Source organism: Lethenteron reissneri, chromosome 15 (genome assembly GCF_015708825.2).
Source record: "Lethenteron reissneri isolate LAM-NWPU_2019-01 chromosome 15, ASM1570882v1, whole genome shotgun sequence".
NCBI classification, from domain to species: Eukaryota; Metazoa; Chordata; class Hyperoartia; order Petromyzontiformes; family Petromyzontidae; genus Lethenteron; species Lethenteron reissneri.
In genome coordinates this window covers 5,402,633-5,427,327 of record NC_083793.1, presented here as the reverse complement: position 1 = coordinate 5,427,327, position 24,695 = coordinate 5,402,633, and the positions used below count along the sequence as shown (strand labels likewise).

Here is a 24,695-nt window from a genome sequence, read left to right as displayed (position 1 = left end):
CCTACTTTGTATGTGCCTACTTTGTATGTGTCTACTTTGTATATGTGTCTACTTTGTACATGTGTCTACTTTATATATGCCTACTTTGTATGTGCCTACTTTGTATGTGTCTACTTTATATATGTGCCTACTTTGTATGTGCCTACTTTGTATGTGTCTACTTTGTATATGTGTCTACTTTGTATGTGTCTACTTTGTATATGTGTCTACTTTGTATGTGTCTACTTTATATGTGCCTACATTGAAACATGATCACACCTCAAAGATGAATGTGTTGCAATACGGACATATAAAACATTTTAATAATTTTTCTCATTATTCTTATTATTATGAAACGCAACCTCTGTGGCGGAAGAAAAAAAACGAGTGCTGTGCGGAAAGAGAATCAAGAATAAATGCTTACGGGTCGTTGGACTTGGGGATTAACGTTCCAAGCTCCTTAATGCGATCATTGATGTTGAACCGTCTTCTGCGCTCAACTGTTCGTGAAAGAAAAGCATCGCCAAGGTGAGCGTCACTACGAAAGGTAAAACGCGCACGGCATGACATTGCGGGAGTGGCATAGCTAGCGAGTGTGCAGGGCGGTGCGACGGCACGCCAGGGCCCAAGGGGCTAGAGAGGCCCAGGCATCACGGGATCGAGACGTGGGAGGAAATTGGACAGACCCCCCCTTCCCCTCCCCCCAATTGAATTCCTTGCACCAGAGCCGATGCCAATCATGCGATGCCACTGTTACGGAACACCCTATTTGCACATTCATAACTTGTGACAAGAAATTATTTAGGAGCCTCATAATAATAATGATCATAAAAAATGATCAGTCATAGTCAATTCACTAGTGTATAATAATAATTTCCAACTTTAATGCGCCGCGTAGAATTTGCTGACTTTTGAAAAGAGAGAACAACTCAGAGGCATGAGGAACCACAAAGCGGAAAAGGCAGCCACGTGGTGAGCCGATGCCAAATTACTCCCAAGCTCTGCGGTCCTCTATGTATAAAGGTGTTTTCGGACAATGAATGAGTGTTTTACATGTGGGAGGAAACTGGAGCACCCAGACAGAACCCACATGCGTGATGGGGCAACATTATATTCCACAAAGACGGAATAGGTGAAGCCCACTTTTTTGCTGTTCTGCCTTCTCCTGTCGAGCCAGCGTATGGCACCCACTGGACGCCCACAGGAAGAGAGTTTCCCAACAATTGTACGGTGTACCATCAACTCTCGCCAAACCAAGTGATGGATTGCAGGCGTTTGCCTCCACGACCTCCACGTGCCGCCACCATCCCGAGCAGTCATGCGGTTTTTACAATTCACGTGACCCTTAGTTGCCAGTTCTGTCACCAGTGTCTCACATTGGCCATCATCCCTTGCGGTAGCCACCATCCTATGCTGGGAACAAAAGCAAATCAGAAGCCTTTTGTTCTCTGGTGAATCTGTTCCTCTTTTTTTGTCTCTGAATTAAAATTCCCAGCATGCAACCCTCGAACTTTCTTTCCACGCTTCTCAGCTTTTCTCACGTTTTCTTTGTGAGCTTTGTAAATAACAGTACATTATTACAACGGTAAGCACAAAGGTGCTTGCCGTGGTAACAATTGTTGGTCATTGGGGTCGTTTGATCATCTTCACTCCACTGATCAATGCTTGCTGACTAAGAGGGATGCCCAAGACAGGTTAAGATATCGTTCACCACTGGATGGGAGTCAAACGCAAGTCACCGAGTTCACAGCACAGTGCACTAACAACCTTGCGCCACTGCTCCACCCCCTTGTCTGATTAAATTACACTTTTTGTTTTACAATTTGTATTTTACCAGCTAAGGCCCACTGAGATCTACAGCTCTATTTCAGAAGCGACCTGGCCGCAAGTGATAGCTCAACGAAGTGGCTCATCATTTGGACATAGCAGCCAAATACGCTCAACGCATTTTTTAATGAGGATGAGTTGAAATGGGCGAACTGAAGTTTGGTCATCTAGATAATTACGGGCATTTCATTGTGTGCAATTCTGTCCGCTGCTTTTTGTTTGTCCATGAAACTCACTTAGGTTGTGGTTATCCTTCTTCTGACGTTCTTTAGCGAGGGCCCGGACATCAGGATCTGTAACACACCACCACGACAAAGTTAAACACGCCGCGTGGCACAAATAATACTCGCCAGGGTTTCAGAAATGTATTTATTCATTGTTTGTCCACATGTGACGCTTTAATTTTAAAAGTGACCGTTAAGCATAGTAAGTGGATCTGTGCTGGACGTGTCGCTAGAAGGGATGACGCAGCGGCTTTTCGCGAGCCATGGAACAAAGACGGTCACCGCATCGCGCGCTTTCAGACGCGCTTCTGCGGCCGTCTGGAACGCTCTTCCTTCCGATATTAGTTAGCCGCTGAAGTTACGCACTTTTAAATCTAGATTGAAAACTCATATCTTGAGAGCTGCTTGTTGCATTTAAGTTTATTGTTCTTCCCTCCGATCAACATGAATTGGTACATACCTGCACGGAAGAAGTTCAACATAGATACGTTGAGGCTTAGAGAGTGGAGTGGCTGTCAACAGAGAGGCGACCACACATATTGGATAAATGCTGAATTGAACGTCCGTTCACTTGTTTATATACTCTACACGCGCAGAGTATAGTCGTATTACACTAATTTTTATAGATAAATGTCCAAGAGGGAATCCAATGAGGAGATGGATTAGTTCCTATGTGAATGATCACATCCCAAGGTCCTGAAAAAAGTCCACGCCTTTGGGAGGCCTTCATCCAGCGGTGGATTGATCATGGCTGATGAAGACGATTATGTACAGCGTAGTAATATAACGTTTACAGCCAGTGCAAGCCAAACTTCACATACACACGTATCCCTGGTGTTCAAAAGCATCACACCGAAATTCGTAAACAACACTGCTGTGCAAACGATGGGTACTTCAAATGCGAATAGCCTCAGCGCTTGTTCACTAACAATTTGCATTTCCACATTCAAAGTACACAGGCTGGAGGCTGTAACGGGGGTCCAATGCATGCAAACAGTGCTTCTTAGCACTTGTTATCACATACCACCCCACAGGCCACACTGAGCGATCTTTGTTTGCGAAAGCTCTGCCCCCAGCCACGCTAATGCACGTCACATGCTTGGCTATCTGCCCTAAACAAAAAAAACTCGCTTCTTACACCATCCAGACCACTTTTCTGGGGTTCGCGTGTCCCAGCCTCAGCTCGGACGACGGACAGTGATTTTCCTTACGAGGAGGACTGAACATTCTCACCATTAACATCCACCGGAGAAACAAACCCCCCCCTGTATGTCTCTGTCTCGAGTTTCAGTCACCTCTGCCAATTCCTAGGCCCGGGCACCCCGTACGATTCATCTTATACAAGCGTGCGGTGGGTGAAGAGTGAAAGGGAACGTCACAATATTGGCGGTGAGGATTAATGGTGCAGGGGCCAACGTTCGTCGACGTTACGCTTGTATTAATATTCTAACAAGAGGTGGTGGAAGGGTGGCGCAGTCGTAGGAGCAACTGCGGTCTTCAGCTGAAGCCGGCAAAACCCGAGTTTGAGTCTCAGCCGTGGCCGACGCCACCGGCGAGGGATGTGCGAAAAAAAAAGAGTCCTGGCACCCCTTCTCCCACTCGGATCGACCACTGTGGTTCAAGTTCTTAGGTTTTTTCGGTAAAGTCACGTAGGTAAAAAAATTAAATTAATTAAAGTAAAATAAAAATAAAAAATCACGACGTTTCGGAGGCAACACAAGCTTCCGTATTCAGGTGGAACCGTCACAGCACGATTGCTGTTTCAAGTAAGGTTCAAGTAGGGCCCAGAAACTCCCACCACCAACACGGAGTGGGGTGGCCTTCACCCAGCAGAAGATTAACACGAGGACTGTAAATTAATATTATGGTATATATCGTTGTGTTATTAGGGACAATGTCCGTGTCTTTCGGCTGCCTTTAAATTGCAACAGAATGCGTCAACTGCTTTGAGAGATGGACAGATGAGACTCTAATCATCCCTACGCCTTACTGAACCATATATGCAGGTGCAGGGTTATCACGGCGACAGGATGCTTCACCCGTGCCTTCCACAGGCTCCACCGTGGAAGGCACAGTGGCGATTAGTCACCTGGTGTACAAAAGGTCGTAGTTTCGACCCCGACCATGACGCTTGTATATTTGGAGTTTGCATGTTCTCCCCATGGTCGCGTAAAATTTTCTCAGGGTCCTCTGGTCTTTCCCTCCACGTTTAGAAACACGCTTTTAGAGTGTTTGGCGGCTATAAGCGACCAGGTCGCTTCTGGAAAAGAGTACTATATAGCTAATTCGGCCTGACCTGGAAAGAAAATTGTCCTCACTTACCATCGAAGAGGTCGGACAAACGCGGCGAAATGAACACCGAGAGAACGACACACCCCCCCCCCCCCCGTACACGTGGAGACACTCACCCCTCCCCGCGTGCTCCCTCTTCATGGCGGGCAAGCCCCCGTGGCACGAGCCATTGGGCATGTTCACGCCCGGCACCACCATGCCCGGCCCCGCATACCCCTCCAGCAGTCCGCCGGACAAGCCCACCTGCACACCGCACACGCCACAGCGGAGCTTTGCTTGCGCTCGTGATCAACACGCAGGGACGAGCAGCTGGTGCCCATGCCAGAGAAGGCCCAGCAAACGCGGTGGCGAGATGTTAACTACCTCGCTGCCTGGTATACAGGAGGTCATGAGTTCGATTCCGACCCTTGATGCCTGCTGTATATTTGTAATTTGCGTGTTCTCTCTTTCTCTCTCCCCGTGATCGTGTGGAATTTTCTCCTTGTCCTCCGGTTTTTCCTTCCATATTTAGAAGCAATGTGCGTTTAGAGTATTTGGCTGCAATACATTTCCACGTGAAAAGCCACTTATTTGAGCTATCATTTGTGGCCAGGTCACTTCTGAAAAAAAGCTATATAGCTCAGTGGGCCTTGCCTGATAAAAAATTAAAAATAAATAGTATAGTTTAGTTTTAAAACAAATGTGGATGGAAATACCACATGGCCTTCGGAGCACGAATCAGACTTTCGATCTACAGAGCTACGAAAGCAGCTAGCATGTGGCAGTACGGCAAGTCTCTTGGAGAGATTATTGAATGTTATACCGTCCCCTCATATCGGTGGGTTTCCTTCAACCGCTCTGGTTGCAAAACGATCATTCGGGAATTTGCCTAACGTCGCGATGCAGGACCCTCCGAGAAAAAAATGGCTTGAGACTCTTTTGGAAAAAATATATATTTCATTTTTTAGGAATATACTCTTATAAGCTGAGCGTGTTTTTCAGAAAACAATGAATTATGTGTTCATTGTACTGACAATCATTATTGAGCAGCGTAAACTTTACAGCATCAACTATGGGTCGTACCACTTCTTATTTGGTGTTCATCTTCTCTGTGCCCGTGTGTTCTTTCAGGGCAATTGAACTTATTTCGCACACATGGGTAAGAAGAGCTCAGTTTAGAGAGTGCATTGAGCTCTTCCAGCATTTCATCTTGTGGTGACCTTAATTATCGGAAAAGTGCCACTTATAAAGCTTACTTGTGACATGATGCCAGCTATTCTGGGACGCAGCCTGCGTTGACTTAACAGACAAATTTTTTTAAAGACACGCTTATAGAACTTACATGGTCATCGTTTTGAGCGATTGAATAACACTCCAGTAGATTTTTAAAACCGACTTTGAAGGTTCATCATTTCACAGCAATACTTAAAAAATACTACGTAAAAAAATCTGCTCAACTAACATTTGGGCAGTGTTATTCTCATGTTCACAGCTATGAGCCATTTGTGAAATCCATATTCCGATGGTGAATGGGGAGTTTATCCATAGGAATCCACTGTCGACTTCATGAAAACACGGCACGTTTGTACTGGTAGGAACCTCCTGGTTGCACCAGCTCACAAGGGATTATTGTGTCCGTCCGTCCGTCGTGCAGGGAGGGGCTGGGTGGGGAGGGGAGGGTAGGGAGGGGCTGGGTGGGGAGGGTGGGGCTGGGTGGGAAGGGGAGGGTGGGGAGGGGCTGGGTGGGGAGGGTGGGGAGGGTGGAGAGGGGCTGGGTGGGGAGGGTGGGGAGGGGCTGGGTGGGGAGGGTGGGGCTAGGTGGGGGGTGGGAGGGGAGGGGCTGGTCACCCCGTGGTGCCCTTATAAAACTCAACGTTTAACCTACTCACGCCGGCTTGTGCCCGCCCTCACAATCGGGCATATTTGCGGAATACACCACGCCTGCCGTTGACCCTGGCCATTGACCGAGCAACCCAACGTTACTACCAGCTCCCTCCGCAGGAATGTGTTTGATTGAAATCAGATGGATAACGAGGCAATCCCTGATCTTACAACATTCTGATTGTGAATCGCACACTCTATCCACTGCACTACTCATCCCACTGTTCTACGCATATGTTGTTTCACATAGACAAACATTTACATTTTATAAGAGATGCAGTGATCTTTAAAAAAAAGTTCACTTTTGGGCAAGATGTGTCACTTATAACGCAAGCGATAAGCCATCATATTAATATTGCGAGTTAATCTGAAGTCACAACAAATCTGTCACAAGGTGGTAACTGGCATATGGCAGATGTCGATGATTATTGCAATTTTTCTTTTTCTTAATATGGTCAGGACACATCCATTGAGCTTTTGGATCTCATTTTCAAGGGAGTGCTGGCAAAATAGCAGCAATAAATTGGTTGCACGGAGTATTTGCACACTTGTTCGTGGTAAATGTGGCTGCAGTACTTTGCATTTACGGCTTTTTTGACAATCCTCTGCTGGGTCACGGGGTTTATTCTTTTTACAAGTGTCAGCAGCAGTTGGAACAGTGAAATATGAACAAGAGCACTATTTTGGTGAACATAATGCAATCTCACCCTACGTAGGTACAAATACATTGATATAACGTGCTCATTAAAAAAACGCATCAATGAGACAATTGTATGGAAGTGAGACACAGTACATTGAAATCTTGTCCAGGCCCCACACAAGAGAGTGTGATTGTTAAGGGGTGTCACGTACACAAAGGATTAGTAATAAAATGTTAATGCTAATTAACTTTCCAACAAACCTAGGCTCGCTTCGTGTTCGGAACATGATCATGTACACATGCACGACCTTTAATGTTTACCTTCGACACCAGTGTTCTGTCCATAGTATAATGGTTTGGCAGACTGAACTTGCATTACAGAGGTGGCTAGTTCATTCTCCTACTCGGGACATTAACGAGATGGACAATTTTCTTAAATTCCACCCCCACCACTTCAGAATCAAAATATTTACTTCGATGGGAAATAATAAAATAATAAAAATTAAACATAATAAAATACAATTCTCACGACGTTTCGGCCACAACGCAAGCAGCCGAAAGAACCAAGAAGATGAATCCCTGCAGTCACGAAAGCTTGAAATCGAAATATTTACTTAGACTGGAGGAATCCGATGACCTACGAAGCGCTTTTTCACAGATGTCCAGTAGGACTTCAGTCTGCCCAGCAGTATAAATGGGTACAACCACATTTTAAAGTAGAAAAAAACCACGTGTAAATAAACATGTTGAACTTATTTCGCACAATACGTAGCCAACCGTGCTCATCGCAGGTGTAATGTAATCCATCGGCAGGCCAGGCAGGATAGCGTGTAAGAGTAGGCACAACATATACCGTCGTTTTAGAGAGGCTTTCCAGAACTTCCCTCTAGCGGAGGCCATCCCGCCAGCAGTTGCACGAGCGAGCGATGGCAGGGCTGCTGCCCTTCATGAGCACAACAACGACGACGATGACGGCAAACAAAAAACCGCCCTCGCGGTGGCAAAGCGAAGCGACGGTGGCGCGTCCTACCCACCGGGTGGGAGAGCGTCGTCGGGTCCAGGAAGCCGTTGATCATGTCGTCCTTCATGCTGCTCTCCAGGCTTATGATGTCGTCGATGACATCGTCCATCTGCCAGACAATCATCGAGAGAACCATGGTCGCCGGTTAATCCCAACGATGCGCTCTTCTTTTGCGCGGCGCGGCGATGCCAGTTCCATGCACTCCCCCCCCCCCCCCCCCCGGCCGCTTGGTCGTGGGAGGCCGGGTTTGCGAGACGGGGCTTTAACGCGCGGGAATTCAATTTAAGGGCTCTTGCGAAGAGGCCCGCTGCACCAGGGTGTTAGGGGAAGGCTGCCACCCTGATCTTGGCAGACTTGATGGTAAAAAAAAGGGTTAGCGGCAGTGTGCGACAAAGCACAGGTAATTCTCGCACACCTTGAAAAAAGTGGTAACGTCAACATCGTAGTTTCATTACAATACCGTATTCTACAATTTACACAAATCTGGTCTTATACACACGCAACCACACACCAGATTATAAGATGTACCCCCGACCATTGCTTTAACATATATGGGGAAAAATACGTGTATTATAATCCACAGGATATGAAAACAATTGATCACTTTTAAATTATTTGTCAATAAACTGCTGTGTTAGTCGTGGGAGTTGTTTGACCATACTTCACCACGCTGGTCAGTTTAGGTTGGTATAGGGAGGTGGATCCAGAAATGGGGTTCAGAAACCACTCACCGCTGATGTCAGGTCAGGCCTAGAATCGACCACAGGTCATAGTGTTCATAGCACAGTGTGCTAACCACTGCGCCACCGCTCCACGCCCAATGCCATCTTATACAGGTCTATATTTTGCAAATATCCACAATATAGTGATTAATTACAATATTAATAAGATACATTGTGCAACCTATCGAAAGAAAATGAAAACTAAACTAAACACATTTTTTTTATCTGACCGGGTCAGGCCCACTGAGCAATTAAGCCCTTTTTCAGAAGCAACCTGGCCACACATTATAGCTCAACGAAGTGGCTTATCATGTAGAAATGTAAAGAGCTATATAACTCAGCGGCCTCCCTTGGTAAAAAAAAAAACAGTTTAGCTTCATAGCAGCCAAATAATCTAAACGCATGTTTCTAAATGTGGAGGGAAAAACCGGAAGACCCGGAGCAGAATCCACGCGACCATGGGGAGAGAGACACACAAACTCCAAATATACAGGTGTCAGCAGAACCGGCCCTAGACCTTTGGGGGCCCTAAGCAAAATTTGGTTGGAGGCCCCTTTGATGTATGATTTTTTTCACCCACTAGCTAGCAGTGACTCTAGGGGGCCCTCTGCTGGCCACGGGGCCCTTTGCAATTGCAAGGGTCGCTTAGTGGCTGGGCCGGCTCTGGGTGTCAGGGTCGGGATCAAACCCACGACCTCCTGCACACCAAGTGAGGGAGTTAACATTTAATAACAGGATCTAAATAATGAATTGTGTGTAACGTGTGGCTACAATACTGCCGCTAAAACTAGTTTTAGGTGAAAAACAAATGGGTTCGCTCAGTCATGTGCGCATCGGTTCATCCTGCTGGGCACAAACACGCAAACATTCATTCCGTTTTAAATCCAGGAAAACGCGATTAAGTCTCAATACTCTTTCAAAAGCGTCATTTTAGTTGAAACAGTGGGCAACTTTATCAAATGTCCCCCTTCCCCACCACCCCCTGTCCACTAAACTGTAAAAATTGGTACACCACAGTTAGTTGATTCACAGATCAAGTGCCGTGGGGTAAAATGTGAGTCCTCTCCAGATGACTGTCTCGTGTGGAAGAATAGGCTATAGAGCTACCTCAAGTGGAGGCCCTTGTCCCAGGAGTGGAGTGAGAAGGCAATTGTCCAGTCCTGCGCTAGTGAAGTGAGAGGAAGCCCACAAACGCAAGGGGATAACACTCAAAATCTCCACCCAGATATGTTCAAGAATCAATTGCTATATGCCCATCTGCTGGCCACCTTGAATTTCTGCTCAGTCTCTCATCCGTTTTGTTTCTATATTCCTCTATTCGAGGGTTTACAGTGAGATGGACTATCCTACGCCGAAGAGGCTCTGCCTTGGGCAGTTCTTGCGAGGAGTTGTGCTACACTGAAGACTGTCCAAGCAACTGCATCATCAATCTAAATTCGTCTGGATTGGCCTTGGTCTCATTCTCCTGGAGCCAAGCCTGCAGGGACTATACAAACTCAACGACCCTGCTTTGTTTCTGACTTTTGACAAGATCAGGGGATATTATGATGATCTGTTCATAGGCATTCGGGTGAGTAAAGAAAGGTGATTTGTCATCTGTATGGAAAAATGAGGTTGAACTAAAGACCCTGAACTTATCACTGTCACATGATAGCAATGCAAGTCTGCCCCGTGATATCAAAATAATAATAACAGGAAACAAAATGCAGAATTCTGTGGCCAAATTTTTTTTTTCCGCTCACAGTTCTTCAGTCACATGCCATCAACAGGAAGACTTTGAGTAGCAAAACCGTCATAGAGAAACACGCATGACTTTAACGTAAAGACAACGACACATATATAAAAACAAACAAAAACGTTGGAAGAAGGCCCTTTGCAGTAACAACAGAGCAAATTGTTGCCAAAAAAACGAATTCAACATTAACAAAAGAAAAGCCACAGCGATTCTGAATTCCATTTTACCAAGACGCAATTGGTCCTGCAAGCACCCTTCACCAATCTGCATTTACCACAATGGTGATCGACAGTCAAACAACCCCATGGCCTACACAGCATAGGAAGGCAGTGATCCAGCAGTGGAATGGCAAAGGACGGTAATGTAATCAACTTTTATTATTTTATTGGACATCACTCTATTGCTTCCCTCTTCACAACCCACGCTGACCACTGTGGTAACGTATAGTCAAATTACTCCGATGATCTGTACTGCATATGGGGGCCCTCAACCGGCACTGGATTGACTTTCGGTGCCGTACAAGTACACGCACTGTGTGTTGAATGTTTTTTTTACTATTTCTATTTGTAGTAATACGTGGAGTTTGTATATCACCAGATTATTATTCGAAGCGTAATATAAAATGCACCTTCTGCAAAGTTAAATCACCAACCCACAAAAACGGAGTTAAATTGTGCCGGACTAAACGGTGGTTTTGCAATTCCATTGCCCAGTGGGGACTGCCGATCCCTGGACCGTATTTATAAACCTTGGTCATGGAGGGCATCACATGATAGAATGTCAATAGGACGACCAAAGCATTGTTTCAAGAAAGTGCCCTTTCTTAACTCCAGATTCTTTTTCCACGTGCACAGAAACTGGCATGTTAATGGCTACGCGACTTGGTGACCTAAAACTCTCACATGACAGTGTGCTTACTTATATATTTTGTGCAAAGAATGCACTTTTACGCTGAATGAGTCTTTTTTTTTCCCACCTCAATTTCGGGATAAAAAAAATGTGCAATTTTTATACACTAAAAAAAGAGATAAATGCTAGTGTGCCTTTTTAAAAGTGTCCAGGAGTTTGGATGCACTTACATCAGTCCGTGTACAGGCGCTGGGTGGATTGTTACATCGCAAGATCATGAGAGGGGCCGGTAGGTTGGGGATGCCTTCATCCAGCAGTGGATGAACCATGGCTGATGGTGACAATTGTGAATATCCAGTTACACTGGATGGCATTGCGTGATATTTCAGACAGATTACTGGAAATATATGTCGAATCCACTGCTGGTCGAAGTCCTCTCCATGCCGTGTCAGCCACGGGAATTGTTTGACCATACCTCACCCCACTGGTCAAGGATAGGTTGGTGAAAGAGGCAGTTCAGATACCATTTGTCACTGATGTTGGCTGTGGCTGGAAATCCAACTGAGGTGCCCAGGTTATTAGTGACGTTCGTGAAACTACTGCACCACTCCTCCCCCTAGGAGGATTTTTGTTCTACTAAATTTGATAATCAACGTGCTTGATGAAGAACTTTTTCAATCAGTGCATTTTCCGTGACACACGTATCAGAAACGTGGGCGCTAAAATAAATATGAGCAGTACACGAACGAAACGCGGAGAGATGCATGCCTGGACTTGCACAGAAAGAGAAAGAGGAACACGTGGGCCGGGAAAACAATAACAAGTTATAGGCATTACCATGCAGTAATTCAGCGCGGGTGGAACGCATCACCAGAATGGATCATGGTTCATGAATGAGACTGACAACAGGATGTCAGCCAAGCAAAGAAGGACAACTACCACAGCCATGGACGAAAAGATCAGCTCATGTGCAGTCACTGAGGGCGATGATGATGCAAACGATGATGATAACTGAAAAAATGACCACATTTGCAGTTGGCCTCTTATTTATTCGTATTCGTTCGGTCGTATTTTTGGGTTTCAAAGCGTACTATGGCAAAACGGGTTGTTTGCCACCGACGTCAGAGGGCTGAGCCTTGCAACTCTGTAACGCTGGGGCCCGCGGCTCACCGGATAACACGCGGGGTGAAAGAGCTCTCACGCCTGAGAGAGCGCGGCAGGTTGGGGATGACTTCATCCGGCAGTGGATTGACCATGGCTGATGGTGACAATGTGTGATGGTCCCAGCCTTGTCAATAGCAAACACGTGTGATATAGAATAACCCTCTGTGAAGAGAAATTTGCATTTCCCACACCCGCCAATTCCTGTTCACAAATAGCCAAGCAACAAATCAATGCATTGGACTGGTAAATAATGCCATCATCAGAAGAACTACGAAGTCACCATTTAAATACAGTAATGTATTAATCCTTCATTGGCAGAACTCTCACATACGATTGGTATAATTGTCGCTTTATGTCAAGTCGTGTTTACGCGTCGATTCTCGTTGAAATTGGGACAGAAGGGAGTTATGAACGAGACGTGAATAAGATCAGTAACCTCTCATTTTGTGACTGTTCGGCTGTTCCAGGTTAGTCACTCTGCTGCTCGCAAGGACATTTTGAATCAGCCAGACCAGCCTAAAATAGCCCATGAATATCCATGATTAACAAGCATAATCTCAGAATCGAAGTTGCAAAAATCATTTTTTATGGTATAAAAAAACCTGCCACTTTAAAACTGAGTTTTCAAGGTGGCGATGAGAGGCAATGCAATATTCGAGACCTGTTTTGTATGGGATACCTGCTGGCAACTGTTACACCATACAGGGGACGTTATTTTATAAATCTCAAACACACAATATGTTTAAGAGAAATTCACATTCAAGATACATACGAATTTCAGTGCAACAATGATCTTCCTACCAAAATAAATGTATACTTTTCAGTTGAATGGTATGTTTATTAAAAAAACTGCATTAAACAACAGCATTAATGCTATAATTTACGGCTGGAGGTTTTTACCTTGTCGATCTAAACTTGACGTTGGTTCTTTATAAGAGTGCAGCGTATCAGAGGAGACGTTAATGAGGCATTCCCAGCCATTTGGAGATATGAAGAACAATGCGATGTGGCAGCTTTGACAGAATAATGACATTGGTATGCCTGTGTAATACCTAAACACCCCCCCCCTCCCTACAGCCCTAACAGACTGTTGGGGCAAGTGATATTCGCGAGCACCTATTAAGACCAAGACGGTGTGCGAATCGGTGGGTGGTCAGAACCACGTTCGGCCGCCTTTGTCTCCCCAGTGCTAATGTTTACACATCACACTAGGTATTCATTTTGAGGCTGAGTCGACCTAGGGTAGGCGCAGGACACGGCCCCTGGTCCATTCTCTCAGCCCCTCTGCAGACAGCCCCTGTGTGAAATGTCCACACTGGCGAGGACAAAATACAGATTTGCCCTGTGTGTATTTCTGACAATAAAATGACCTTTGAAACAACATCGCAGCTGGTGAGAGCTCAAATAATACCCGCCGTGTTGTTTCCATGGGTGTAAGTAACTTTCAAGTGAACTCCAACGCAAGTCAACATCACGTGGGAAGCGATCTCAACAAGGGATGGCCTTATGCTTCGTCGAGGAAGCAGCCGCTTCGAGCAAGTGGTGGGCAAAGCCCCAGCGCCAGTTCTGTTGTCACAGTCTGAACATCGTATCAGATACCTCGCCACGCGAATAATAATCTTACGTTGATCATCGACATCATTCTAACAAAGGATTTGTATCTGCTCAAGGTGCAGCCCTGAAATGACTTGCTCATGCCACTGCTGGTCGGGAAGGGGCTCTGCTAGATTTATATTTTGTTCGCGTGGCACCAAATCTATGGAACGCATTGCCACTTGAAATCAGGTAAATGGGAGTCGGTAGATACATTCGAGTCTGCTTTGAAAGCCCCATCTCTTTAAAGTGGCCTTCCCTCTTTAGTATGGTCGGTTGCCCTGGGTCTGTTTTTGTTTCCTACTTTTCATGCATTGCACATTGGGATCCTATGATGGAATGCACATTATAAATTATAATTATTAGTACTTTGCCAAAGCTGCAAACATGAAATTGTTCACCTGAGCGAGCTCTAGAGAGCCCCCTCCAGAGGGCCCTTGGCCTGCTCTTCCATGCTGGCCACCACACGTGGCCTCTAGATCGACTAACTGTGGCGTGCGCATGTATACTACTCGATGGTGAGGGGGGGGGGGACTTGCATCATTGTCTCCACTGTCGTGTTGGGTGATTGAACTGACTACCTCTGGCTCACAAGTCTAGCGTGCTGCTCACCTGTACACCGAGGCACTAACCCCAACCGGGTTCAACCAACCCTCGAAAAAAACAGGATTGTATATGGTCTTTGCAGTCCACACCCGAGCAAAGCACAACAATGATGAGTAGTGGAAGGCCACAGTGTAGACCAGTGTGATTGGCTGTTCCTGGGAAAAGGGGTTATATTGAGCGAATATTCAAATTGCATAGCCGTTGTAAGGAAAGGTTGGAGAATTACGATCACGCTTTCCCACCTGATGACGGACGCTTGTGTTGCGCCCGAAACGTCGTGATTTATTTTATACCCACGTGACTTTACCGAAAGAACCAAAGAGTATGGATTCCTGCAGCCACGAAAGCTTCAAATCAAGATTAATTACAACCAATTGCATACTATTTTCTCATGCTGCCCGTTGCATACGTAATGCATGCTATCTTGTTTAATCATAACCTGTGCACTTTTTATTTTGTTATAATTTAGTTTTCACTTCTGTAGGCCACTCTCAATCATTCATTCGTCTACAACGAAGTGTCACGATGCACGTATCACACCCAAAAAAAGTAACAAATTGAAAGCTTTGCAAAGAACGGGCGGGTTGGTGGTCGTGACATTGTTACGGTGGTCAGGGTGCATTAAATTGAACGGGAAAAAGTATCTGGGCACACTGTCACTCTATCATGCCAAACGACAGGGGTCGTGGGTCAACGCCCCTGAGCACAGCGATCACATGCGGCCTGCACGCCTCTACGCCCCACGCGGCCGCTGCAATGAGCTGTGACGAAAGAAGAGCACTGATTTAAGAAGTTAACAAACGTGTCTCACACATATAATAAAAAAAAAAAAAAATTCTTACTTATGCACTCCACTTATGGATGAGGTGCATGGAATCCATTCAACTGCCATTTCACTCGCTAAAAGCCACTACACATTTTTTGTTAAAACACTTCTCACTTGTAGTTAAATGTAGTTCTGCTATAGGTGTTACACTGTCATGTCATGATACAAAGTACGAATTGGGAACTCTCACAGATCAGTGCATTAATCTGTGATAGAGAATAGCCCACTGAAGTTGATATTACAGAACAACCTGTGAGATTTCTTCCAGCAACCTCCAAATCAATGCGCTTTCAACATACCATGATTGCATAGAGATGCACTAATGTTATGGCATTCAAACCACTGTAGTTTTTTTAAATCTCAGAGCTGGAGATGAACCAACATAAGTGAAAACCCACGTTTAATAATGAGACCATTAACTCAGATTCGAGCCCAAGATTTTACTAGTGCCAGCTCAGTGATCTGAACCTTGACTCCTGAACCACATGGTCACCGTACTAAAAGCAAATTAATAGTCAGTAAGATTAACATCCCATTCTGTAACTTTGTTGAACTATTCCTGTCCTTCATTCATGAATCATATAGCAAACACAAGTTCAACTTAAAAAGGGGCATTCTTATATTCCTAACTGCAGATTAATTTAGTTCTTATCCATTACACAGTTATGAGCTGTGCACCTGTTTAAATTATGCTTTTCATAAAAGAGGATCATAAGTATTAAAACATTCTAAAATTGCGTACACTTGCACCACATTTTCCGATTGTGTTTCTCCAAAGTTCCGTCGCAGGGAAGACTTGACTTCTCAAAGGGCTCTCGCAGGATTAAATAACGTTTGCACGCACGTGCAAAATATCAACAGACAAAAGTGTATCCCATCACGTAAAATGAAACCACATTTGAGTGCATTTGTTTATGGGGCCCACCTGATAAATATTCAACAGCAGTGTTTGTTTTAAACACACACACACACACACTGCAGTGGTTTCGACCTCCTGGGTCTTCCTAGCAGAGCCAGCCCTATAAAACAAATGCTATTTTATTAAGAGGCATTAATGACAAGCGCCGTCCACTAAGCTTCGAGGCCAATTTCAACACGAGGCAGCAAAACGGTCAGAATTTACGATGTGCTGGTTTAAAAAATGAATGACAATGTGCAAATAAGCAAACACGCAAAAGTCTGTCTGCACATATAAATAAATAAACATGCTTCCATTGTGGCACTCAGGTCCGAACCAGTCCAGAGGTTGCTGAAACAAAGTTCTACTGAAAGGCGTTCTTAGCCATAACATCAGGTAACCCCGTGGTATATTATAACTGGGCCACACCTTGCTGATGTGACTGTGAGAGCTGAAATCAGTCCAGCGTTTCCCCGCTTAAATAAATGCCGCTGGAAAACATTTCTCCAGGAGTCAAACTGATAGATGCACTAAACTTGTTGCATTTACATGGTCAGACGGATCTTCGTATATTGCATTATTTACTTGTATCTTCACAATCACAATGAGAATCAGAATCTTTACTTAGACCGGAGGAATCCGATGAGCTATGAAGCTCTTTTTCACAGATGGTTGGCAGCCTTATGAATACACACAAGAGTTGTGTGATGTAAGCTGTCAAAAGTAAACAAAAGTGGCTTAGTGCTCAAACAAGGAGATGGCAGGAATTATGTTCTGTATACAGCCCTGAGCCAGTCGTGAAATATCCACATTCCAATATCAGGGTCAGTCTATCCTTCGGACAACCACAATTGACTTCCTCACAAAGCAGTCCTCATTTTGATTAACCACGGAATGGATGAGTGGCCAAGTCGACAATCGGCCATGGATTGAACGAAAAACCTTCGTGTAGCCAACCACACGATCTAACTGTGCGCCACCAGACCGCTTCACGTCCACACTGGATCTCCAAATATGTAGCGGAGCATTCCGCGGTGGAAAATGGTCAAAATGTCAAAAATAGTGGGCAAATCAAACCAGACAAGAGGAGCTGGCCAGTCGTGCTCCGTAACAACCTGTGCACCAGCGCTGTTCGCCCGGGCTAGCCCGAGCGGTCAGATCACAAAATCATTTGAGTCCTAAAACTTTCGAGTGTGCAGGCTGTGCAACTGTACAGGGGGTAAAATTGGCCACAAGCACACAGGAGCCGGGCTACCATATCATTGCGAGCACCAGGGCCAGTGCTAACTACGTCGTGCCACCGAGTCATTTGGTGGGCAAGGACCACCTCTGTGTAGGCTATTGTGGCGGTTGCGCTTTACAGATGTCCCATGTGCAATCGGGTTGTGCCACGTGTCGTTCGACGTGATTTCCCCTCCACGGGGTTGAGAGCGTCTTTCAAGAACTTCAGGAAGCGACGAAGCTCCCGGCACGTGGACCGAGAAATGTTAGGATGGCCCATGCCAAACGGCACGACGTCGAAAACACGACGGGCAGGGTCCCGGACGGCGTAACCGCGAACACCGCACGCGTGCGGCAGGGGCTCGTCGCTGCCCAGCGCGCAACTCGGTGGCATAGCATGGAATGGCACAGGCCCGGGGCGCGAAAGGAGAGAAGTTTAATGGGGTGTCGAGAGAGCGACCGCAACCCCCCCTGCCCGCCGCAGAGCGTCTGCCGGCGCCCGATACCTCTCGCTCGGGGTTGAGCTGCAGGTTGAGCATGGCCACGGGGTGCGCTGCACCGTGCGTAGGGGGGGGGTCCCCGGGCAGCGCGTGCCCCAGCTCCCCGCTAGGCAACCCCGAGGCCCCGTTGCCCAGGGGCCTGTGGCCGCCCCCAGGGCCCACCGAGAGGAACCTCTTGACTGACGGCCTCTGCCCCGGAGGCATGTGGTACTTGGCCGAGGCGTCCATGTGCGACGGTGCCTGGTATATGAACACACCGGTGGGGGGGGTGGGGGGGGGGTGGGAGCGAAGGTCGGGGTTCAGTGCGGTGAACGAGGGGGAGCGCAATTTGACGTTCGAGGCGGGTGAGGACCAAGCGAAAGTCAGATTGCCGTCGAAGGCGGGGGTTGGTGGGGGCGAACCCGCGACGAGTGAAGTGGTTCTATTCAATCGCATCGCAAAACGCACCGAGGGCCTGTTGATTGCGGGGGGGGGGGGGGAGAAACCCCCACCTCATTGGAACCTGCCTCGTTAGTTTCCGGAACGTGCCTAGATGCCGCGCATTTATTTCAAATGTGTTCTGGTGCGACGCACGCGGAACCCCGTTCAATTTAACGTCCAGGTTTCCCGCCCACGCTGCACGTGGCCTGCACGCTGCGTTGCGTCACTGTTGGGGGTGCCCGCCTCCTGTTGCCAGCTCGCGGCAGCGGCTGAACACTGCAGTTGACGTCGTTTTCAGCGTTGATTAACGACGAGCCAACGTAAATGAATCGTGCACGAATTCGTCTTTCAAAGAGTCTTAAAGGAGAAGAGGAGGAGGAGGGAGGGGGGGTCTTATTACACTGGTCAAGACACTTCAGGTAATTTTGGGGTGCTGATTCCAAATCTGGCATCAGTTTTTGTCTATCACATCATGTTTTTGAGATATCAAATATTGCATTTTTAATAACTGCAGAAGAAAAATATTAAATAAATGTGGATATCTACATAAAATGATATTATAAACACACTATCCTAAAAATACAGCACCATATTTTAACACTAAAGCAGTCACTGGCTCGCAACAACTTGCAATCATAAGTGACAGAGTTAATTTCGGGTAAAATCAATGAAAATGGGGTATGCCGATAGCATAAAAATGAGATGTGATAGAGCAAATCTGAGATCAGATTTGGTATCAGCATATTGTTAGGTTTTTTCGGTAAAGTCACGTAGGTAAAAAATTAAAATTACTTTCATTAATTTTAATTTTAATTTTTTACCTACGTGACTTTACCGAAGAAAACCTAAGAATATGAATCCTTGCAGTCACGAAAGCTTCAAATCTAGAATTGGAATCAGCACCCTGAAATTAGTCTAAAACAGCTGCAAAAGTCCAGGCAAGAAAAAATGTGTTTTTTTTTGTTGACCAGTGTTATTAGTCTCTTTCAACACACACTGCGTCACGCGGACGGCTGCTTGCGTTGTGGCCGAAACGTCGTGAGAATTATTTTATTATGTTTTATTTTTATTATTTTATTATTTCCCTTCTACGTGACTTTACCGAAAGAACCAAGAAGCTGTAATTCATGTTCTTTTTTTTATAATAATTAATCCCGTGATTTTTTATATTATTCAAATGTTGCCGATATCCAGACACCTAGGAGACCCCCACAGTGGCAGCACTCCTTGTGTGCAACGAAAGCGATTTGCAGGGCGTACGACAGGGTAGCCAAGATGTCTGCTCAAGTTGCGACGATGCCACGAGATGTGATGCAACAATGCGATTGTTCTGGGGCAGTTCTGCGACGCGAGGTAGTACGCAATGTTCGCTGCGAATGTACTTGGCATAATGCCAACATGACAATTGGAAATATTACCAAATGAATGGCAACATATGAAGGATTTTATTAATTTGACAGTACAGATGTTGATCACGTGTTGTTTTTTGTTTTTTCTAATTCACGTAAAATAACACTGAAAAAAATAACACGTAAATGTTTTTGTATTTGGAGATGTATGTATGTTTAACTTATTTTGCACCGGACGTCAGCAACCATGGTCATCGGATGTGCGGATATGTGAAGGGGACTTATTGTCTGCTTGTTTGTTTTATTATTTATATTTTCCACGACGACGCTAATCATGATTTTGAGTTATGGGCCGTCCATAAATGACGTCACGCGATTTTTGACGATTTTTGACCCCCCCCCCTCGTCACACGGCGTCACAAAAAGTCAGACCCCCCCCCCCTCAAATATGACGTCACAAAGCTCTGCCCCCCCCCCTAAAATAAAACATGCTTCAAATCGCTTTAAACTATTGTCATTGTAGTGCGTATTTAATGTGGCGCTGCACTCTGATGTTGTAGGAGAAAACATGTATAAAAAAGTATATTTAATTAAGTAGAACGTGTTGGCTATATTTATTTAAAGTTGCGCATTTTGAGGTGACGTCACATTTCTAACCCCCCCCCCTCCCCTCGTCACACATCGTCACAAATGTCTGACTCCCCCCCCCCCCCAGGTGCGTTACGTCATTTATGGACGGCCCCTTACGTATCATTTAATTTTCCGTCAAAACCAGGACCAATATTTTAAACAGAGGGTCCTTGCCTACAACAACTGACAGTTCATCAGCACTGATTCAAGAAAGCCTGACTCTGCTGATGAGACACTGTATGTTGAAAGCGGTCGAGACGTTGCTCGTCTTGAATCAATGCTGCTGAAATTATGCACTCCCAGAATTCTGTTTGGCTGATGGATGAGCCAATAAATACTTTTTTAAATTTTCAAGTGGAAAAATAGATACGTTAGGAATACGTAATAGAGGTTCTTTGGGTTAGATCGCGTAAATATATAAATGTCGTTAAAACCCGCCACCATCCGACACAGCCAACTAGTAAGGGTTGTCACGTAAATAGAACGTGCCAATTCGTCAGTAGTACAGCACACCGGTGTGTTGGAGAGTCAAGCCACAACATTTACAATCTGAGTACGACGTTTCGTCAGTAATTACAACCAGCTTCATCAGGCGACGGCCAGATTTGTGGAGAAGTCCACCTGTTTCGTTCCTTATATAGAGGCGCAGATGTGGTGGCCACGCTTTTGACAACACATTTATATATTTACGCGATCTAACCCATGATATTGGTCGCGAAAGCCTACCTGTTAAACTAGGAATACGTAGTTTGCTTTTTGTGCGTAAAATAAATGAGTATATTAACAAAACATGGGTCCATACGAGACCGTCCCAGAACCCTTGATGAAATGTGAAATAAAACTACGCAGGCATTTACTTTATGCAGTTCGTAAGATTTTGTTTTTGTTAAACAATACTACGGGAAGTTATTTTCACTGAAAATAAATCGCATTGACACGACCAATCAAATACAGTAGGGGAACATTTAGAACAGCTGTGGAAGTTACGCTTACATCTCGGTTGCCTTTAGATGGCCAAACAAATATTGATTTTGAACGCTGAAGCGAAATCCGAAGTTAATTTTTTTGTAATAAATATTGCCGCAAACTCTCAGTGCATCGATTCTACAAAAACAACTTCAGAGATACGCTCTGCCACCTTTTCCATTATTGTACCAACTGCTATACTGTTACTTAAAGCAAGCAATTTTAACACAAGTAGTAGTTTTATTTTTGAAAAAAGTTGGTGTGTGCTTGTCATAAACAATCAAGTCATTTGTAAAGAACTCATGAATGCGGTCCAAGTATAAGGATCATTTTTAAGCTAAGAATAAGCATTATTATGCACGTGGAAATCAAGACTCATTTCTGATTTAAAATATTAAGAACGGTTCCTTTGCATGTAACGCAACCATTTCGGGCTTACAAGGCCCGAAATCAATAATGAACGAGTTTGTAAAAAGAATGCTAACACAAAAATAACGAAAATGCATTAAACATATATTTAACATTATTATACCTATTTATCTACGAATACACGAGTTACACTTGATATTTACATAATAAGGTATATATTATAAGCGAATTGTATAGAGATCATAGTACAGTCGAATATATGTCAAAAAGTTTTGCTGGCTGGCGCGCGGGTGGAGATTCGTGCGATGGTGACGTCACCGCGCACATGTGCGTGATGACGTGCCGCGCGCATCTACGTGATGACGTCACCGCGCAAAGCTTCGTGCTGACGCACGTCTGCCCCTCCACCACCAACCCTCCACCCACTCAGAATCAAACTATTGAGTTATGCTGGAGGAATACGATGAGCTATAATGCTCATCTTCTTGGTTCTTTCGGTAAAGTCACGTAGAAGGGAAGTAATAAAATAATAAAAATAAAACATGATGAAATAATTCTGGTGAGAATTATAATAATAAAATAATTCTGGTGAGAATTATTTTATTATGTTTTATTTTTATTATTTTATTACTTCCCTTCTACGTGACTTTACCGAAAGAACCAAGAAAATGAATCCATGCAGTCACGAAAGCTTTAAATCGAATAAGCTATAAAGCTCTTTTTTAAATCCTTTATATTAAGTTCGCTTGCTTGCTTGCGTGCTTGCTTGCTTGCTTACGACCGTGTAAACCTTTCGGTCGTTTTTAACCCACTTCCCGTGATCCAATCGAGCTGACATTTTGCACACAGACTCGTTGTGCGAGACAATTAATGTTCGTGAAAATTTTTTTCCTAAATTTTACACTGTTTTGGGAAAACAAATTAAATATTTAATTACCAATTGCTTAATACTGGAAGACAATCATCTGACCCATAGGTGGCAGCCATCTCAAGCCAGAGGACGAGAGGACTCTAGCCGCCACGCATATAAAGGATTTATAGTGAAAAACTTTGTTTTTACGGGTTATACTTATTTAATGTCCAGTAGGAGCCGGTTAGAACGTTACAACAACAAACAATAAAACATGTGATAGGAGTGCACAGTATGGGAAAGATATTTGCGCGGGTAGTGCTGCTAGTTTATATAAAAATCACAGTGCTGTTTAACAAATAACACTTTTAAAGGAATTCGTTTTTATGTCGTCATAATGTTTCCAAGTTTCGTTGTTTTTTTTATTCTGTTAGGTCATGAATACGGAGTTGATGGAATAAATTTACACGACAATTAAATTTTTTTTTTGCACAATAACTACGGGGTAAAATGATTAAATCTCAACTGTATTAAAATAAAAAAATAAATATTAAAAATATGTTCAAAATATATACACATTAAAATATATAATCGGTGATGTTCGGGCAATGGTCTTTCTTCATAGTATGTAAATAATTGATAAACACTTGATTTATCCTAGATTTGAGGCTTTCGTGACTGCAAGGATTCATACTCTTTGGCTGTAACAGTTACACCTGAAGACGGAAGCTTGTGTTGTCTCCGAAACGTCGTGATTTAATTTAGTTGTTTTATTTTATTTTTTACCTGCGTACCTTTACCTAAAAAAACAAAGAGTACTTGATTTATCTGCAATTACTATATATTTTTCATTTTAAGGCTTCAGTGTTATTGACGAAAGTGTTAATTTTTTATATGTTTTGTAGGTCATATGTTTAATATGTTTTTTTAAGTTATACGTTTTTATATGTTTTTAGATGATTTTTTATATGTGTATTGTTTTATGTTGTGCTTCTGTACCATTACCACTGCAATATCACCAAATAACTAGCTTAACTTACATGTAACATAGATGTCTTTTGTTAAAAAATTGTCACTTTTCACGAGATAGCGATTGTAAATAAATAAGAATATACAAAACATTCAAAACATACTTTTACAATGCTTTCTGTTCAAATTAAATAAAACATTACGTAAAAAGTAATGTGACAATTACTGTATCAATATTACAAATGCAAATGTTCTTACTCGTGTAACATTTTTAAGTATATATATCTACACAACGTGAATATTTAACTTCTTGATTCTTTCGGTAAAGTCACGTAGAAGGGAAATAAAATAATAAAAATAAAACATAATAAAATAATTCTCACGACGTTTCGGCGACAACGCAAGCAGCCGTCCTCAGGTGAAGAACAGGTCTGTCAGACGCTGTTTTTCCGACAGACCTGGTCTTCACTTGAGGACGGCTGCTTGCGTTGTGGCCGAAACGTCGTGAGAATTATTCTATTATGTTTTATTTTTATTATTTTATTATTTCCCTTCTACGTGACTTTACCGAAAGAACCAAGAAGGTGAATCCCTGCAGTCACGAAAGCTTTAAATCGAAAAGTGAATATTTAAATTCAGGAACGCACTTTAAATAAAACGTCCAGGTTTTCCGACGCTTTGTGCGGTAGATGCTTTCCAGAAAGAGGGCGCACAAATCGAAACCGCACGAGGCAGCTGCCTGCCGCTTTGCCGCCTATGAGTGGGTTCAAACGGCACACGTGGTGAACTTTGGCGTGCACGCGAAATCGCACAAACCGAACCCGCACAAAGCAAGGGAAACCTGCACTGAAATGGTGTGAGGTCGAATGTGTTTAGTTTACCAGTGCATTCATATAGCCTCCGATATGTGAGATCTCCAAAATACAACGTGAAGCTATGAAAACCTGCATGTCATTCCCTAAACAGTAATTTATTGATGATAAGCTCCAGGCTTTCGTGACCGGACGTTGATAAAGACTTGCAGGCACTTGATTTCAGAAATGCAATCACGAGAATTGCTCAATCTCAAATGAACCTGTGGCTCAGGCATAGCTCGTCGAATATAAATAGAAAGTATGACAAACTAAGCGTTTTATGTCCGTGAAAGCATCACCGAACAAACACACGAGGGCATGACATTTCGAC

General features: G+C 44.2%; 1 protein-coding gene across 3 annotated transcripts in view; it reads right to left on the bottom strand.

The window, feature by feature from the left end:
• The window catches only part of LOC133342620 (microphthalmia-associated transcription factor-like), an 80,947-nt gene that overhangs the window by 10,310 nt on the left and 45,942 nt on the right, over positions 1–24,695 (bottom strand). For 2 of the 3 annotated variants that reach the window (XM_061551887.1, XM_061551888.1), the window contains exons 2-6: positions 17,964–18,197; positions 7,857–7,952; positions 4,439–4,565; positions 2,043–2,099; positions 404–479 (exon numbers count right to left, since the gene is read on the bottom strand). In XM_061551887.1, the coding sequence (XP_061407871.1) occupies positions 404–479; positions 2,043–2,099; positions 4,439–4,565; positions 7,857–7,952; positions 17,964–18,197 (590 nt within the window). The remainder of the gene's footprint in view (positions 1–403; positions 480–2,042; positions 2,100–4,438; positions 4,566–7,856; positions 7,953–17,963; positions 18,198–24,695) is intronic. The other variant, XM_061551886.1, reaches the window with a different exon arrangement.